General features: G+C 39.7%; 1 protein-coding gene across 5 annotated transcripts; it reads left to right on the forward strand.

Moving 5' to 3' along the window:
* The first annotated feature begins 2,647 nt into the window (after positions 1 to 2,647).
* SAMD9L (sterile alpha motif domain containing 9 like) lies at positions 2,648 to 14,049 on the forward strand. 5 transcript variants are annotated; one of them, XM_019729707.3, is made up of 4 exons: positions 2,648 to 2,859; positions 6,065 to 6,198; positions 6,756 to 6,836; positions 8,942 to 14,049. In XM_019729707.3, the coding sequence occupies exon 4, from the start codon at positions 8,963 to 8,965 to the stop codon at positions 13,718 to 13,720; it is 4,758 nt and encodes a 1,585-aa protein (XP_019585266.2). In that variant the 5' UTR covers positions 2,648 to 2,859; positions 6,065 to 6,198; positions 6,756 to 6,836; positions 8,942 to 8,962; the 3' UTR covers positions 13,721 to 14,049. The 5 variants fall into 5 exon arrangements, with proteins under 5 accessions (XP_019585266.2, XP_074196831.1, XP_019585267.2 ...); XM_074340730.2 differs by having other exon boundaries at positions 8,946 to 14,049; XM_074340728.2 differs by lacking the exon at positions 2,648 to 2,859 and adding an exon at positions 3,358 to 3,482.
* The last annotated feature ends 5,947 nt before the right edge of the window (positions 14,050 to 19,996 follow it).

Genomic DNA, 19,996 nt, shown 5'->3' on the forward strand with positions numbered 1-19,996 from the left:
CCTGGTTCTTTATAGAAAAAGAAAACCAAAAAACAACAGCAGCAGCAGCATGTAGAAGCCAAGATCTGGTGTTAGTTGGGTTCATCGTTATCGAGGTATCTCACCTCCCCTCTCAATGTACAGTCCTCGACAATACATTCACAGCTGTATTTATTTCTATATTTAAATACATTGAATACCATGAGTTCACAGATATCTCCAATTGTTAATACCTTAACACAAGGTATTCTCTTTCAATATTTGTAACCCACTTCTCCAAAAATGAGAAATCAGCTTCATTTCTTTATGTAACTCCTTATTCGATCAATTCTGCTATGTGATCAAACTCCTACCTTAATGCTGCCATCCCCTGTCCAGTACAGATGCCCTCCTCTCCTTGCTCAGCTCTCACTCTTGACCAAGATGGCCTTAATGATCTCCTCAGCTTGACTAAACTTCCTACAGGCTTCTTCCTAGTCCATCTGACTAAAAGCCTCCCTTTTCTTAGAACATTTACTTTAGAAAATATGTAATTGCAAATTCTTTCTCTGCTCCTTCAAAATGTATGTAAATATTCTCCCAGCCTGTTGCCAGTTTTACATCCCAGAATTGTCTGTCTCAAGCAGCAGAGAACCATGTACTCAGAATGTGAACATCAAAGGCGAGAGCAACCCTGTCTCCCAGTCTCTGTGGGAAGGTAGAGGCCTAACGTAGATGGGTGCCAGCTAGCAAACCCAGATGGCCTAATGACATGAAAACACTGGCAACCTCAGGAGTAGCTCAGTGTGCTCCACACCTCCCACTGACCAACGATCCCCCCGTAGTTCCCTATTTTTCTACTAGCTCACCCCAGGGCTGAGAACCTTCCTACCTTTTGCTTCAGTACTACTGAGTTCAGTCTCTCTCCCCCTATTGCCACAGTCTTGAATAAAGCTTCCTTGGCCATTTAACTTTGTCCGGTGACATTTTTGTTTTGACACTCTTCATTTCAGGCTACTCTCCCAGAGGGACACTTTCCTATTCTCCCTGGGCTCAGATATGCCACACCAGGCCAGCCCTCCCTTTACACACTGTGCTCACCCAGCCTGAGCTTGGACACCGCATGGTGGGCTGCCCCTTACATGTGCACCCTCCTCACTCCACTCAGGCTCTGATTCCCCACACTGGGTCACGCCGCAGGTGGATACCATTTTCACACTGTCCAGCTTCTGACTCCCCACCTGAGCTCACCCCTCTAAAGGCCCAACCTTCTGCTCTGGGCCACCTGAACGCCCCATTATTCCATCAGATACCTCTGTCCATATAATGGTTTCGGGACTGAATCATTTGAAAATGGAAGAGAAGGGAAGAGAAAGAAAAGGGAAGAGAAAGAATTCATTCATTTTGTTCCAGATGTTCTTGCCCTGCTGTACATGAGAACTGCTTAGGAGCTTTTAAAAATGACTGATGCTTGGCCTTTTTCCTAGAGATATATGATTGCCCATCTGCTTTCTTGAAAACTCCCCAAATGAGGTTAATGCGGAGTGTGGGTTAAAACCACTGTTCTAGCAAGGACAAGCAGGAGTGGAATGTAGGAGTACAGGTGAGTTTGTGGATCTGGAGAATGGAGCATGCGAGAAAGCCCATCTGATGGATTCAATTTTGTCCACTAGGTAGAAAGAAATGTCATTAGGTGGGAGTGATGGTGGTCAAAACTGCAAGGGTGGGAAGCACAGAATTATGAAAGTATGCTTATATCTGGAGAAAGAGAGACAAAGCTTATTAGAACTATAGATTACTGGGAAGTATACATTGCCAACCTGAAGTTACGTGCTTCAGGACCTGGTAAAATTTCTCAAATATTAAATTTATGCGTTTTAAAGGTATGTATAGAAAAAAATGAAAGAAAGTGAAAAAAGGAAAACAGAGACTGTGTTTGGATAATATGGTATATTCTGTATGTCTTAAGTATGAAAATGAACTCATTATATTCACATTAAAAAAATGTTTAATTTTCAAAAAATAATGAAATAAACGGTGACCCAGCACACAGAAGACTTTAGGGGCACTGTATTAGTTTGCTGGGGCTATCATAACCAAGTACCAGAGACTGGGCAGCTTAAAAATCAGAAATTTATTTTCTCACAATTCTGGAGGTGAAGTCTGAGATCCAGGGTTGCTCTGAGGCCTCTCTCCTTCGCGTGTAGGAGGCTTCCTCCACCTGTGCCCTCACCTGGTCTTTCTGTATCTGTATCCTTATCTCCTCTTCTAACAAGGACAACAATCATATTGGATTAGAGTCCACCCTAATGACCTTATTTTATGTTGATTACAGTTTTAAGACCCTATGTCCAAATACAGTCCTATTCTGAGGTACAGAGGATTAGGGTTTCAACATATGAGTTTGGAGGGACACAATTCAGCCCATAACAGGCACTTAGATCACACTGAGATTTTCATTTTCTCCCAGTATTTCTATTTTTGTTTTTCTGTAGAGTGCCCCCTCTCCCCTCGTGATTTCTTATTCTTATGACTTAAAACTCTGGTGAATAGTTTCTAAGCAATTGTTTGACTTTATTGATAATTTTTGGGATGTCAATTTTTTTTTAACATTCTACCTCCTTCTCCTTCCAGATCCAAAGACATTCTCAAGCAAAACTGAAACTGCATTTCCACTTCCTCATTCTGCTTCTGCCCTGCCACTCGCTCTCACACACCCTCACGAAGAGTCAGAGCATCAGAAGACCAGGAAACTTCACTACTTCATGGCTTAATTTTAAAAAAGAATCCTTGTAATTACATGTCTTCTAGCCATCAGAAGAGGACTGAGACAGCAAAGGTTATAATCAACTGTTTCAAGTTTTTGATATTTAAAAAAAGAAAGCTTTCAGGAGAATCCTGGTAAGTTATTGAATCAAACTTTATTTTTATGCTTATGAAGGACAGCTTATTTTTTAAAACACCAGCTGTACTTTTTATATAAATGTGTTTATATACAAATCATTACTTGTAAAAATACTGAAATTAATTAGAAACATAAATGGATTAAATACATATCAATATATTTAACAGGCTAACTTTGTAAGTGTATTTAGGGCACTGAGAGTGTTTCTGGTCGGGTGGGGCAGGGGAAAGATGACAGAGAAATAATGCAAAGAAGTTCAGGAATTAAAGCATAAAAGATTGTAAAGGAATCAGGGGTCATGTGCAATTATGAAAAATTCTGTGTTCCATAACTTAAGATGTTATTAATCGTTTTATATTTCATCAAAGATAACACCCTGTGGAGCTTAACTATTTTTCTATGTAAGTGTTTTCTTCAAATCCATCTCATACAACAATCTGGTTAAAAACTAAAATGAAAACTTAACTTCAGAAAACGAAACTTTAGTTGTTTGGGTGTAGCTTCAGTTCTTCAGATTAGAGTATGTGTGTCGGCCTCCTGGGCAAAGAGCCAGGATTCCAAAGTGCCTTTCCCCTACAGTCAGCAAGAGGAGTCCTGCAGAGCAGAGTAACTTCTCAAGGTATGGATATCTGGGTGCTCCTGAGGACTCCCCTGAGATGAAGGGGGGTGGGTCCCAGCGCTTATCCCTAAGAGCTCTGCTGATTTGGTACTTCTTGTTCAATATCGAAAAGAGAGAGAGAAGTAATATCTGGAGTAGTCACTCAAGAATGGCATCCTACAGCTCCTTTGCCAATAATTAATGTTCCTGCTACTAGTAAGAAATTTTATGGTCATGATTGTTTCAGAACAGGAAGCTGAGGGCCCCTAGGAAGCCCAGAATTATGCCAAGTCATTCTCAAAATCTGTCCATACCAGTCACGGTTATTTTGATCTTTACTTAGCTCCAATAATATATATGCAGATGCTCTTCAAGTTGACAAAGTACAAACTGTTTAGAAAGCATCACCGAATATACTTAAGTTCAAATCATTGTATGTTCATAACTGTTATCCTGTGGGGGAAAGGAAGTTGAGAAACTTTTGACACGATTATCAGTCCACGGGCACTACTGAAGAGTTTATTACATTGAGAGAAGATACTGTCAATTTCTCCATTTAATAGAAAAAAAAAAGCGCTCCAGATTTGGGGAATAAATGTCACTGGCCTTATTAGAGAAGAGCGTTTCTATCTCCCGGGTATCTATTAGCAGAATCTGAACAAAAGGAAGGAAGAGAATGATGCCACCGACTAGGTGGCACAAAGTTCCCCTTGCGACATCGGCCGCACTAGACAGCACACAAGGAGTCACCAGCTGTGTAGAGAGTCCAAAGAGCTGTAAGAAGAAGGGAAGAAATGCAGTGAAAATTTTCTGATGTGATGCTTCATTTCTAGAATGTTGAGTCCTATTTGAATATTGTAATCACTGGCTAAGCCAAAAGAGAAAATCTGGAGTCTGTCATCTCATTCTTTAAAATACCCAGCGAGAGGGTGGATGATTAAATTACTAAAAGAGGACTCTGGCTAAGAGACAGCGTTGCGTCAGACCTGAACAGAGTGAGTCTGTGGAAGTGGGCAAGCCCCTCACCAGGACGTCAGCTTCCCAGAGCAGAGGCAGCACATGAAAAGAGCAAAAGAGCAGTGGTGCTGAGGCTCTGACACAGAGGACCTGGAGCAGGAAAGGACCTGGAGTAGGAAAGGACCTCCTGTGGGGAAAACCCTGCATAAGTAATGGCCTTGTTTGGGGACTGGGAATGACATAGCAGAGAACTGATACAGGTATTATGAAACTGGGACTGCACGAGAAAACATGTATTAATTTTCTTTTCATTTCCATAAACTTCCTTTTTAGGCTTTGTTGCCAGATGATTGAAGCTGGAGTTAGTTCCAGCCTAATGGGTAGCACAGTAGAGATTTCCCCAGATTTCTATCTGGGATTTAAGCCCAATGAAATCATTGCCCTAGCAAAGTGAGCAAAGTCCTTTGACCCACAGATATTACTAACTCAAGAGTTTTCAAAATTCATTATTTTTAACTACTCTAAGAAAATATGTTGTTCATTCAACAAATTTTGGTTAAGACGCTACTGAGTGCTAGGACCTGTAAAACAGTGAACAAAACGCACACAAGTTCTTGCCCTCAAGAAGCTTACAGAGTAATGGATGGGAAAGAAAATGAACAAGATGAATAGGTAAAAATATAAAGAATATTTGATGGTGATATGTCATAAGTAGATTTTTTTTAAAAGCCTGGAAGAGGAATAGGAAATGGTGGGAGATGGGATGAAGTTGTCAGGAGGCTGGGCAAGCAGTGCCTCCGTGAGAAGGTGACATTTGACAAAAGACCTGAGGGAAGTGTGGGGTGTGAAGGCTGCAGGAATACAAGGCCAGTCCAGGGAGAGGAAATAAGTGCAGTGGCAGAAGCAGGAGCAGGTACTATCAGCAAGGAGCAGCAAGAAAGTCAGGGGGCTGGGCCAGATCTACGGGGAGAAATAAAAGTGAAATGTAATATCAGAGAGCTAACAGCGCGCCAGGTCATGTGAGGACTTGGAGTTCATAATGAACTCGGCTTTCAGAGCAGTGAAATGGAAAGCCACTGGAGGGATTAAACAGAATATTGGTATGTTATTTACATTTGAACAGGGTCACTTTGATTGCTATTTTGAGAAGTCCCCCAAAGGATCAATAACAGAAAGAGGGAAACTAGTGAGGGAGCTACTCCTGTGATCCAGGACAGAGAAGATGGGGCTTGGACCAGGTGGCAGTAGTGGCCGGTGGTCAGATGCTGGGCATGTTTTAACGATAGAACCTATACGATTTGCTCCACAGTGAAGGTGGAAGGTGGAAGACAAGAGGGGAAGTATGCCTACAACGTATTTGTGGTTGTGTATTTATTTTATTGAAAGTATTTAAATATAGAAGAGATGTATGAGGTGAAGGATGTTCCTTTCACTATTCTTTCAAATATTCTATATGTTTGAAAATTTTCATGGTTAAAAGTTAAGGGGAAAATATGTCCCCTAAACATTCCTAAGCCATAGTGCAATCAATTGCATTTTAATTTGCTGTGATCTTTTTTGATGTAACGGATTCTCAACAAATACATCCTCAAGTGAAACTAGAAAAGGATCAAGTCTGTTCTGCCTACATCTCTACTTTCTCGTAGATGCTTTCCGGAAGATGACTTGCAAATTCTCAAAAAAAAAAGGCAACTAATCTAACAGCTCCAGATCAAAGAACCTCATGGAGACTTATTTCAAGTTGTTGATATAAAAAGTGGAAGTTTTCAGAAAAGCCCTGGTAAGTTTCTAATCCTTAAAGACAACTGTTTCATCAACTTTCTTTAAAAGCTACCTTTAAAAACTAATTCTAAAAACTAAAGCAGAACTTTGAAAATGAATATACTTTAAAGTGTACATAAGCTATTTCTAACGAAACGATTCTAAAAGGGAAGAGCTATCTCACTGCTTTCATATACATATTGCTAGATGGGACTTGTGCTGATTGCAGCATTCTTTAAAATAAACCTTCCCACAAGCATGGTGCAGAGTGTTTCTGGAGGTGGAAAGCTCTGGGGATGAGGCTGAAAGACCTAAATAAAACAGAGATCAGAAGATCAGGAATTAAAGCCTACCAAACTGTGTGGAAAATTGTAGCCAAGTGCAGCTATGCCAAATCCTGTCCTGTATACCTCAAGATAATTTATCAAAAGTTTACATCTAGTTAAAGATTAAACTCTCTCAAGTTTAATTATTTTATTTAAGACTTTCCTTCACAACTAGCTTGTACAGAGACTATGTGAAAAAGTACATAATTTTAACATGCACGTTGTAAAATGAAACCAACTTGCTTTGTAGATAGTTTCAGTTCTGAAGAGCATCAGAGCAGGGCGTGTGCTGCTGGCCCCCAGCCAGGATTGCCAGCATTCCTTCCTGGAGGTAAGAGCACCTGCGGTCTGCGGAGGCCCAGCCTCCTAGAGATGGGGTTGGGCACCCTGCTTGCCCTCAAAGCTACAGGTTTGCTCCTCCCTGATCAGCTCCCAGAGAAAATAAATCCTTGGGGAACAGATCCTGAAATGAAGTATTCATAAGGAAAACTAGGGGGTTCAAAATTTTCCCAGAACATAATAAAGGAGGTAAGGTGGAGGTCTTCTGCCCAGCTCCAACCAGAGCAACACCTTTACCTATTTGAAGACGCAGAACAAAAACAAACCACCACCACCGAGACAACACTGGCTGTGGTCCAGCTTCCTTACGCCATGAACAGGAAACCAGGTTGGCTGAGAGGAGATACAATTTAATCATGATGTTGTCTTCCTCATCACAACTTCTCCCCCTTTATTTACACCATGTAGCTTCTTGCCAAACATGAAGGTCCCTTGTGTTTAAAAAAATATTCCGATACTTCAGGATGTAAATCCAACCAGATAATGTTCACAAAAGGAATTTTTGAACTACCCTAAAGTTCTATATAAATGGTAACAAATCATCACCCAAAACTAGGCTGAAGACCCTGATTGTACCAAGGAATTATGTCAAGGCTTTATTAAAACCTCTTTGTCCAAATCATTGTCACCTTGAGTTAAATATATGACTCCGGCCAAATATGGATCATAGACCACACAAGATGCTCATATAATTGACATGGTACAAAATTCATGTGAAAGCATTACCAAATACACAATAGCTTCAAATTATTATGGATCTACTCAGGTCCCACCATAGGAGTGGACAACTGAGAAAGTTTTTGATTTGTAAAGGGTTTTCAACTTTGAACAACAAGTGAACCTGTAAGATGAGGTAGAGATAAAAAGACTGGTTTGGGGAAGACAGATGTCATTCATCCAATTTGAGACAGAAGCTTCGCTCTCCCTGGGGGTTCCCAGCAGAACTCAAACAATAAAGGAGAAAATGAGGGGAAACGTCTCCCTGTAAGGTGGCACAAAAACAAGCCCTTCCACCATCCCCACATCACACACACACACACACACACACACACACACACACAAAGTGTCTCTGGGCATGCAGTAGCCAATAAGCAAGAAATCCTTCATTTGCTGCTTCTTGCGGAGTGCTGGAGCATAGTGCAATTGCTATAATTACTGTAATGGCTATAATGGCTAAACCAGAAGAGAAAATCTAGAGCTTTTGCTTATAATCTTTGGGGTGCCCAGAGGAGAGGGCGGGTAGCTTGAACTCCACTCCTACTCCCTCAACCAGTTAAATCAGAGTCTCAGAATGTGGAGACCCCAGTGATTCTAATGTTCAGCGAAGGTTGAGAACCCCTTCTCTAGTGTGTTCCAGGATATACAGCGCTTGTAATTCTGCAAAGGACATAATTGTAGGACCATAATTAGTCTCAGATCATTAGTTTTAATAATCTTAAAAATGCATACTATTTTCCTTATCTAATTTCAGGCAGGACAGTTTGAAATACAGCTAACTCTCTTGGTACCTCCAAGGGCCACAAGAATTAGCCAACCAAATTGATTATTCTAACATTTTGCTACCACATCCCCTAAAGCTCCAGCCTTGGTGACCTAACTGCTTGAGTTCCAAAAGACAATAGGTGATGAGTTCACCAACTGGCTCGTTACTGTGTAAGAAAGATGGCCAGCTTCCTAGCTGCAAGCGGAGTTCTCCAACTCACCTCCACTTATCCAGTTTCATACTTTAAAGTTTATCTGCAATATTCAGCTATGGGAACCAATTTATGAATTACTTAAGATTATGGTTTTGAGTTACAAAGAAACAACTTTCACCAAGTTAAGCCTAAAAAGGGAAATTATTATAAGGATAAAGGGGTGTGTCACCCGAGTTAGAAGCTACCGCTTATTTCATAACCACAGTTATAAAATCACCTAGGAAATAAGGGCACTAATTGGGACTATACAACAGTTAACATAAATAACAAGTAGTTTTAAGAATCAACCTTGAACAATATTTAATATGTGTTATTTATATGAGATTATATACATAACTGATTATGTGATGTCAGTGATAAAGTGTAATACTAAAATACTTATTGTATTACTCTTTCCAAGGAAGAAAGTTGCAGCTTTGATATGAATGAACAAGTAAATCTACCTGAAATGACCAAAGACTGGACCAAAGAACACGTGAAACAATGGGTAACCAACGACCTTAAGATTGATGAGAAATATGGGCAGATTCTGCTCAATGAAGAAGTGACAGGAATTGTCCTGCAGGAATTAACTGAGAAGGACCTTAGAGAAATGGGGCTACCACGGGGTCCAGCACTTTTGATAAAACGTGCGTACAACAGATTGAAAAACAGTTCCTCTGAAAATAACAATCAGGATTCTGGACAATTGGATCCCACAAAACTCTCCAAAACAGAACACCAAAAAAAGCCACAACAGACAAAAAAGGAAGGGGAATATTCAGAGTCATCCAATATCGATCATGATCTCAGAAAGCCCAGCAATACCAAAGAACAAGATTTGGTTCCTACAGAAGAAAGTGCATTAAATGAAATAGCAACCAGTAAAAACAAAAAAAAGAACAAACTAAAAACTGAACAGTTGACTTGTATGCCATATCCTTTTGATCAGTTCCATGAGAGCAAAAGTTACATAGAACATTATCTTCTTGCACAACCTGAAACAGGGCCACTCAATCTCATAGACCCTATACATGAGTTTAAAGCCCTCACAAATACAGAAACAGCCACAGAAAAGGACATTAAGATGAAATTTAGCAATGAAGTCTTCCGATTCGCATCGGCTTGTATGAATTCACGCACCAATGGCACCATCCATTTTGGAGTCAAAGACAAACCCCATGGAGAAATTGTCGGCGTGGAGGTAACCAGTAAGAATGCCTTCGTTGACCACTTCAATCTAATGATCAAACAGTATTTTGAAGAAAGTGATATCAGTGAAGCCAAGAGGTGCATCAGGGAGCCAAGGTTTGTGGACGTCCTACTGCAGAACAGTACACCATCGGACAGGTTTGTCATTGAAGTAGACGTGATTCCAAAACACTCTATATGTAAAGAAAAGTATTTCTACATTAAGATGCAAAATTGTCAAGATGACACATGGAAACAAAGCCAAGATCATTCACTATTTGTGAGAGAAGGGGCCAGCTCTAAGGATATCTTGGCCAATGTCAAGCGACGGGATGTGGATTTCAAAGCCTTTATGGAAAATTTAAAGTCACTAGTAGCATCTAGAAAAGAGGCTGAAGAAGAATACGTGGTGAAGGCAAGCAAGCAGGAGAGTGAAGGACAAAAGCTGGTTAAACTTCTCATAGGAAACCGAGACTCACTGGATGATTCATACTACAACTGGTACATTCTTGTAACAAATAAATGTCATCCAAACCAAACGAAGAACTTAGATTTTCTAAAGGAAATTAAATGGTTTGCTGTGTTGGACTTTGATCCTGAATCTGAGAACAAGGGGGTGGTCAAAGCTTACAAAAGAAGCCGAGTAGCAAACCTTCACTTTCCAAATCAGTATGCGGGAAAGACGAGTACTGTAAGGGAGAAAATTTCTAGTCTGAATCTTTTTGATCAGCCCAGCTGGGTTTTCTGCAATGGCCGGTCAGGCTTCAATGATGAGAGGTATAAGCCTCTAGAACCACCTTTATGGCAGAAAGAAAGAGCTTCTGAAGTCAGGCAACTGATTTTATTTCTCACAGATGAAAATCTAATGACAAAAGGGAAATTTTTGGTAGTGTTTCTATTACTCTCTCCAGTGGAAAACCCAGGAGATCCACTCATTGAAACCTTCAGTGCTTTCTACCAAACTCTAAATGGAATGGAAAATATACTGTGTATCTGTGTAAACTCACAGATTTATGAACGATGGAAAAATCTGCTACAAGCAAGACAGACAATGGCAGGTGAATTAGCAAACCACAGTATCTCCACTTTAAATTTAGAATTGATAAACAATACTATCCTTAAACTAAAACCAGTGACTCAGTCACCAAGAAGGGTTTTGCCCTCCAGGGGATCATCTTCAGTTATCCTAGAGAAAAAGGTAGAGGACATCTTGACTGCACTGGAAATTCTCTGTGAAAATGAGTGTAAAGACACAGACATTGAGAAAAATGAATCTAAATTCCAAGAATTCAGGAAAACAAAAGAAGAGCACTTTTATCGAGGTGGCAAAGTATCCTGGTGGAACTTCTATTTTTCTTCTGAGAACTATTCTTCAGCCTTTGTCAAAAGGGAAGGTTATGAAAACCTTAAAGATCTGATAGAGTGTTGCGCAAAGTCTCCTAAACCAATATTTGTAAAAATCATCAACCTGTATCACCATCCAGGCTGTGGGGGCACAACATTGGCTATGAATGTTCTCTGGGACCTAAAGAAAAACTTCCGATGCGCCGTGTTGAAAAACAAAGCAACTGATTTTGCAGAAATTGGAGAGCAAGTAACCAATCTGATTATGTATAAGGCAGACAACCACCAGGATTACTTCCCTGTGCTTCTATTAGTGGATGATTTTGAAGAACAAGAAAATGTCTACATTCTGCAGAACACCATCCACTCCATTTTAGCAGAGAAGGGTTTGTGGTATGAAAAAACATTGGTAATTATCTTAAACTGCATGAGATCCCAGAATCCCGATAGAAGTGCAAAATCAGCAGACAGCATCGCCCTGAAATACCAACTTTCCCCCAAGGAACAAAGAGCTTTTGAGGCCAAACTGGCGGAAATTGAAGATGAACACAAGAACTGTGAAAATTTTTATTCCTTTATGATTGTGAAAGAAAATTTTGATAAAATGTACATAGAAAATGTAGTCAAGAATATTCTGAAAGGACAGAGTGTTAACAGAAAGGAAGCACAGCTCATTTCTTTCCTGGCTCTACTCAACTCTTATGTGACTGATTCTACAATATCTGTGTCACAATGTGAAATGTTTTTGGGAATCGCAAACGCTAGTACACCCTGGAAACCTGAAAGCGTGGAAGACAGGATGGGAACCTATTCAACACTTCTAATAAACACAGAAGTTGCAGAATACGGGAGATACACAGGAGTGCGTATCATTCACCCTCTGATTGCCATTTGCTGTCTAAAGGAACTGGAGAGAAACTATCATTTGGATAAGTGTCAAATTGCATTGAGGATGTTAAAAGAGAACTTATTCTATGTTTCTGGAATAGGAAAAGACAAATTTCAACATGATGTGCAAACTCTTCTGCTTACGAGACAGCGCAAAGAGTATGGAGATGAAACAGACACTTTGTTTTCCCCATTAATCGAAGCTTTAAAGAATGATGAAGTGGAAAGGGTCTTGACTGAAGGAAGTATTCGATTCCCACAAAATGCATTTATATGTCAGGCCTTAGCAAGACATTTTTACATTAAAGAGAAGAACTTTAACACTGCTCTGGATTGGGCAAATGAGGCCCAAAGGAGAGCACCTAAAAATTCCTATATCTCAGATACACTTGGTCAGGTCTACAAAAGTAAAATCAAATGGTGGTTGGATGAAAACAAAAACTGTAAGGATATCACCGTTAATGACCTAAAACATTTACTAGAAGCTGCTGAAAATGCCTCAAACGCTTTCAAAAAATCCCAAGAGCAAACTGATAGGAAAGACTATGAAGGAGAGACCTGGTCAACACAGAAATCCCAAAGAAAATATGAAATGTATAACACAGCTGGTTTCTTGGGTGAAATAGAAGTTGGTCTTTACACTATTCAGATTCTTCAGCTCACTCCCTGTTTCCACAAAGAAAATGAATCATCTAAAAAAGCTATGGAAGAATTTTTATCAGGAAAGAGGAATATTCCTACAAATTCAAAAAATGAATATTATTTGGCTCTTAGCAAGTTCACATCCCTCTTACAAAATTTACAATCAGATATGAAAAAGTGCTTTGACTTTTTTGCTGATTATATGGTTCTTCTGAAAACAAGGAATATCCAAAAAGAAACAGCGGAAATCTTATTAAGCAAGAAAATCAGTCGCTGTTTCAGTAAATATGTGGACCATTTCTGCCATTTGGGTCCATTAAACAGCAAAGAGAGTCTGTTACTCCAAGAGGAGCATTGGTGGAAAAGTCTAGAAGCTTTGAGGGCAGATAGGTTTTCTGGACTCCTAGAATATCTTAATCCAAATCACAAGGAGGCTGGAACTAGTATGGAAAATATAGTGAACACATACAATAACCTCTTGCAGCAAAACCCAAATAAACGGCTGACAAAGGAGAAACAAAATTTCATTTTGGCCAACATTATTCTCAATTGTCTAAAACCTAGCTCCAGGTACATTCAACCACTTAGCAGACTTAAAAAACAGCTCCGAGAAGTGCTGCAATTCGTAGAACAAAGTCATCAATATCCAGACCCTTATTTCTTGGCCTGCCTCCTGTTCTGGCCAGAAAATGATGAGCTAGATGAAGATGCCAAACTAATAGAAAAGTATGTTTCATCCTTAAATAGATCCTTCAAGAGACACTACAGGACCATGTGCAGGTCCAAGCAGGCGAGCACACTTTTCTACCTGGGGAAGAGGAAGGGTCTCAACAGTCTTGTTCATAAGGCCGAGATAGAGAAGTACTTCAGTAAAGTACAAAATACAAATTCCCTCTGGCAGAGTGGAGATGTGTGGAAAAAAAATGAAGTCAAAGACCTCCTGCGTCGTCTCAATGGTCTGGCTGAAGGCAAGACAATCTCCATAGAATATGGAACAGATAAAAAAATAAAAGTACCAGTGACATCGGTTTATTCAGGTCCACTGAGAAGTGGTGGGAACATAGAAAGAGTGTCCTTCTACCTAGGGTTTTCCATTGAAGGCCCTCTAGCATATGATATAGAAGTAATGAAGTAAGGTGAGAAGATACATTAGCTCAAATATGTTTATTTGTATATCTCTCTGATTTGATTCCCTCTCTATTCTCATGGCATTTTGATGACATTATTGGCTTACCTTTAATCACAGATTTTGCTTTTGTCTCCCCAAATAAATTATAAGTCTGCAGGGCATGAAACAGGTCTACATAGAGAGCCGGGCACACAGTAGAGTCAATTATTCAATGTTTTAAATATTTACTTTCAGACTAACATGTTTAATGAAGAAGTTTCAATTGGTATCCACTGGTCATATCATTACTGGTTATAGATCAATAAAATCTGTTTTAATTCTGTCATTCTCATGAATTTTCTGAATTATGAGTTATTTCTTCACTGTGAAAGCAGAAATTTAAATAAGATGAATATGGAAAAGAAGCCCCTCCTTAGATCCTTAGTAGATCTAAGGAACTTAGATCTACTTAGATCACCTCCTTAGATCCTTAGTAGATCTCAAACCCAGAGATCTACACCAGAGTGCCACTTACCTCATCTTGGTATCAATAAAAACATACATGGAAGGTAAATACACACACACACACACACACACACACACACACACACACACATTCCTTGTACCCCTTCCCTTCTCTTAATACACTGCTTTGGGAGTAGAAAACAAAGTAACCAAAGCTTGAACTCCCTCCATCCTCTTGCTCTCATTTACAGATGAATTTATGTCTTTGTCCATTCTTGCCTCCTGTCAACACAGTCTTATCTCCACCTGTTCTTTAGTTCCCATCTCCTCTGGCTTCTTTTTTCCATTTACTACCCTCTTTACTCTCTTTACTTCTCAGCCTGTGTTATATGAATGCTGTGTTCTCTGTCAATATTCCCTTATTTTCATCCAACGTTCTCAGAATATGGCTATTCTGATTTCTCCATCAAAACTCAGTTCCAGTAACCACCACTGTCCCCGGCCCGCCCCCCCCACCACCACCACTGGATGACCTCCTCATGGCAATACGCACGCTCAACATTCCAGCACCAGGAACGCCATCCCAGAAGCTTGCTCCTAGACATACACCAGCCAGAACAGCCGCAAACAGCAATTTGGAGCTTGGATTTTAAGAGATACCTACCGCCTATAAAGTGAAACACACACTAATATAAGTTACTAAACAAATATATGTTTATTTATCCATTTCTTTATCTCCTTATAATGTAACTTAGCTATTCCGGGCTTCAAATCCAATTCCTCTTGTCATCAAGATAGCTATTTCCTATCAGGGTTCTTTTCACCAGTTTCTATGAATCTCTGGGGAATACTCATATGGTCCACGAACATGTCCCTGTTGCTAGAAGCCATAGCTGCTGCTGATATGGCTCCAAAGCGCCGCTTCCCTCTTCTGCAGTCCACCTGCCCATCTGCTGGCAGGCCCTCACAAGGCGCTACACTCCGGGAAGTGTTCATAGGCCTGTCCCTTTGTCGTGCGGGGAAGCCTGCGGGGTCTCTGCTCCCGCTCCCCATACAAGAACGCAGGATATGGTGAGGCCAAAAAGGAACACCCACGGAGCCATAGGTAGGGGAGTCATACCACTATGGTCTCACTGGAGGCTGGGTTCACTGGACGTGCGACCTGCTGTCCCTTTTGTCTGCAACCCACCGACGACTCTCTTTCACTCTCCTCCCCTCTCCTCCGTAGCCGCAGCAGTTATATTAGCGGCTAATTGGCTAACTGGCTACAGCTGACGGCCAATCAGCCACAGCTGACGGCCATCTACTACCCGAGCCAGCACTCCTCCACGTGAGGCCGAGAGCCTGGAAACTACTTTCTGGGGCTCTGTCCCCACACCCTTATCCTCCGCAACTCAGCTAAGACTGTGCTACAGTATTTAGCAAGACTTAACTAAAGGCTTGACATAAGAGAAAACAAAGTTATAATAGAAGAAAGAAAAACTGGTATCCATGACTATCCTGTTTCCATGACTATCCTCAGAGTTTATTGGCCCAGCTCCTCCACAAGGTTCCTTAGGGGGCTTCTCTCTCCCCCGCCCCCATTCAGCAGCCATATTGTAGGGTGGCCCTTGCTTAACTCTCCCAGATGAGACAACCCTTAAACATGAATCCTTGACTCATAGATTAGGCTACAAACCCTCTAAAGTCCCCAGAAATAATTGTTTTTTTCTGAAAAGAAATATAAACTGTAGCTATGTCACACACACACCGCCCCCCACCCCTACAGTGAGGACAAGGTTTTATATTATTTTGCAGGGAATTCAACTTCCCATTTCAGAAGAGATTCTTCGCTTTACTCTTCTAGAATCAAAGAACCCTAAAAATGCTTTTCCCAAAACAAATGCCTAGTCTTTCTTCCAAGGTGAATTCTTGTTCTACCTATGAGAAAACAGAAAACCTTAGCCTTAAATTCTAGTTGTTCCCATTTCTACCACCTGTATTTCAAAAATATTGGGATTCAATTTCTGCTCAGGGAAGTTCACTAAAAAATAAAAACAATAATTTTTAACTGATTCTTTTCTTCGAACTCCCTCCCTTTTCTCTTTTTTCTAAGTTGCCATCAGGGAAAACTGGAGGTAAGAGAAGAAAGTATTTGTAATACTACGTGTTAATTCTCCTACTTCCCTCAACACCCTACTCATGAGGATTCAGTGCCTTTGTTATCTCCAGCCTGTTCAGGGCTCCACCTCGCCCATAAACCACCAGCTCTACCCACACATGTAAATTAACCCACAACTGATAGCAGTACAAATGGTTACCCCGGTAGGTCTTATGATTTGGAAACAAAGCGAACCAAGACAGCCAGTGAAAAAAGTTCGAAGTTCATACGTAGAAAATAGACAGGCTTACAATGCAAGCCTCACTGTGCCAGTCATTCATCAACTTAGTGCATACATTCAGTTAAAACGCTGGTTTTCCCATTTGTAAGATGAGGGAAAGAAACTATTTGCAAGCATCTGATGAGGACTAAGTTGGATGGCGTAAGTTACATGTCTGGCACTCCTTAGGCTCTTATTAGGAGGCCATCTTAAATACCTTGAGATAATTCGTATATCGTAAAATTCAGCCATTAAAAGTATACAATTCAATGATTTGTAGCATATCCTCATTGTGCAACCGTCAGCGTAATCATCACCCCAAAAGAAACCCTGTACCCACTAGCAGTCAGTCACCATTTACCCTTCCCCCAGCCCCAAATAACCATGAATCTCCTGTCTCTATGGATTTGCCTATTCTCGACAATTAGAGTCATACAATATGTGGTCTTTTGTGAGTGGCTTTTTTCACTTTGCATAATGTTTTCAAGGTCCATCCATGTTGTATCACGTATCACTACTTCATTCCTTTGTGTTGTCAAATAAAATTTCATTGTATAAGTATACCACATTTTGTTTATCCAAAAAGGCAATTTATTTCTACGAAGCACTAAATGAATATTGTTTTGTTGATCTAAGACCGGTGTATTTTACCAACTTTGCTTAGGCCTTCTTCAATTTGAACACGAGCTATCTTTGTTAGTCCATTTCAGTCTTTGATTGGAGGGACTTATTCACCGATACTCTAAATCAAGCTCCTTCCCCTAACCACATAACCCTAGTTTTCTCGCCATATTGTTTACCCCTTTTCCAATACTCACCCTTACATGTAGGTATGTTGCAGTATATCAATTTATATTAAATAAAAACAATGTCTTCAATAGTTAAAAAAACTAATTATCAAATTGGAAACAGGGAACTGAACAGTTAGATGAAAACAAAACAAAAAACAAACCCATAGATTTATTTTTGTAGTTCATACTCATGCCCAAATTAAGTTATGAACTGAGAAAAAAACACCCCAGTATATTTCTTCAAACAATTTGAAATGTTTTATTTTTTCAATCTTATTTGAGACAGAAAATATCATTCTGAGAATCAAACATGCATAAGTGAGCTAAGAGCCAGAATATTTTTAAACATCGTTGGCTTCTACCTCATTACAATAGCTCCGCAAGGGTAGATAAATACAGGCCCTTCAGATCAGCAAATCCCTTGGGAAACGATCCTTCTATTTTCCCATATGAACAATATTCTCAATATTTCCTCAAAGCATAGGACTAAAGAGAGAGGTAAACCAAGAGACTGATTAGCGAAAATTAAACTTACATTAAGCTTGGTACCTTCTGAAGGGATAACTGCTATATTAGTTTGGAAATACCTATGATATGAAATATACACCCAATGTGGGCGTTATAATCATGTGATTAGTACTTAAAGTTACCAAACACACTCTTAACAAAGAGAAATGTAACAAGAAAAGACATTTTTATTTATTTATTTTTATTTTTTTTATTAGTTTCATGTGCACAAAACAAAGTAATACTTAGACGTTTATCATTTATATCGCTCACACTGTGTCAACCCCCCTCCCCCCATCCACTATCCCTCTGATATTGCACAGAGCCATTACATTTCCACTGTCTCTATTCCTAATGCTGCACTCCACTTCTTGTAAGTGTGTATACATATATATATGCAAGTGTATACATGTATATATGTATATATATGTATATATATATATATATATATATATATATATATATATATATATATATATATATATATAAACTTGTAGGTCACATTCATTATTGTTCAGCTTCAGGTGTACAGTGCAGTGATCAGGCATCAACATCATCCCTGAGGTGGTCTCCCTAATGAGACAAGTGTCCATTGGATACCCTACAAAATCTTTACAACATTATTGATTATATTCCCCAAATTAACTTTTGTAACCCTGTGGCAATCTTGTGGTTACCGACTATGCTTTCTAATCCTCTCACCTTCTCCCCTTACCCCCCCCCCCGCCCATCTAGCAACCCTCAGGTTTTCCTCTATGTCTCCGAAACTGTTTCTGATTAGTTCATTCACTTATTCTCTTCTTTAGATTCCACATATAAGTGAGATCATATGGTATTTGAAGAAAAGACATTTTTAAAGAGATGCCAAAGGTCAAAGGTCTCTGCTTAAAACTGAATAACCCTCGGGTAAATAACGCATACCTGTATGGTCTGAGTCTAACTGATCTTCTTTTTTTTTTTAATATTCTGTGTAATAGAGACTCTGCCTAGTCCTTGTGAGGAAGTTGGGCCTTCCAGGGTAGACAGTTGACAATGTTGTATCTGATGCTCATAAGGCACAAGCCAGGTCCTGAAGGGAGCCGGCTCTTCAAGGAGCCTCATTAGTGCTAAAAAATTGAAGATGTGTATTGGGCATAAATAGTCACAGGAAGATTCAACTTATTCTCATAGTCTTAGAAAAATGGAAGGTAGCACTCAAAGTGAGGCATGGCATACGATTTATAGGTCCGTCCAGAAAGAAAAATTAGTTATAGCTAGAGAGTTTACAAGAAATATCCATGTGGTCTGCTATTATTTAAAAGGTATCTCAATTGTGTGAAAAGGAGCAAGATCTGGCTGATAGGAAACAATATCCATTGGTTACCCTCATAATGTCACCTTACCGCATTCTTTCAACCAATTGTATTAAATTTCTAACTGCCCACTCAATGTGGATGAAGCAGATTCATTTTGCTGGTTCATCCTGGGAGTTTTGAAATAATATTCATTATAGATATTGTAAAAATATAAACATTTGCTAATGTCTGCCACATCTGACCACTCCTAAGATGGTGAGAACATACTAGACATTCTAACACCAGTTCAGGTATTATGAGTACCAATTAAACAAAATCACCTGTTCCTCACAGATGTGGGGAAAGGGGTAGAAATTGCATGCCTAGGCCCTCAGACCATTGATACCAAGGTGCTAAGTATCACTAATTCCTTATTCCTGAACAGGACAAGCGAGATAACATCAGTTCCTGATTTCATTTTGACTCACACAGTGGCCTGACACAGAGACTCACCACGCCTTAAAGAGTATTGCTTCTGGTACAAATTTCAACAGAACCTTGACAGTTTTTTATAAAGTTAAACACACACCTATTTGATCTAGCAATTCCATCCCAAGGTATTTATCTAAGAGAAATGAAGACATGTGTCCACAAAAAGACTTGTACAAAAATACTCATAGCATCTTTATGCAGGACTGCCAAACACTGAAATAACTCAGATGTCTACTTCAAGGAAACTGAATAGGTAAATTGGGTTAATTTGACAAAACAGAACACTATTCAGCAACGGAAATGAAAAAGCTACTGATACATGCAGCACTGGGACCAACCTCAATTACATTTTGTTGAATAAAAGAAGGCAGTCACAGAAGAGTATGTACAATATGACTCCATGTACACCTGGTT

This window comes from Rhinolophus sinicus, chromosome 4 (genome assembly GCF_057876585.1).
Source record: "Rhinolophus sinicus isolate RSI-liver-muscle chromosome 4, RSI-T2T, whole genome shotgun sequence".
Taxonomy (NCBI): domain Eukaryota; kingdom Metazoa; phylum Chordata; class Mammalia; order Chiroptera; family Rhinolophidae; genus Rhinolophus; species Rhinolophus sinicus.

Coding starts and splice junctions, on each gene's coding strand:
- SAMD9L (XM_019729707.3), top strand. CDS start 8,963: ATGAATGAACAAGTAAATCTACCTGAAATGACCAAAGACTGGACCAAA.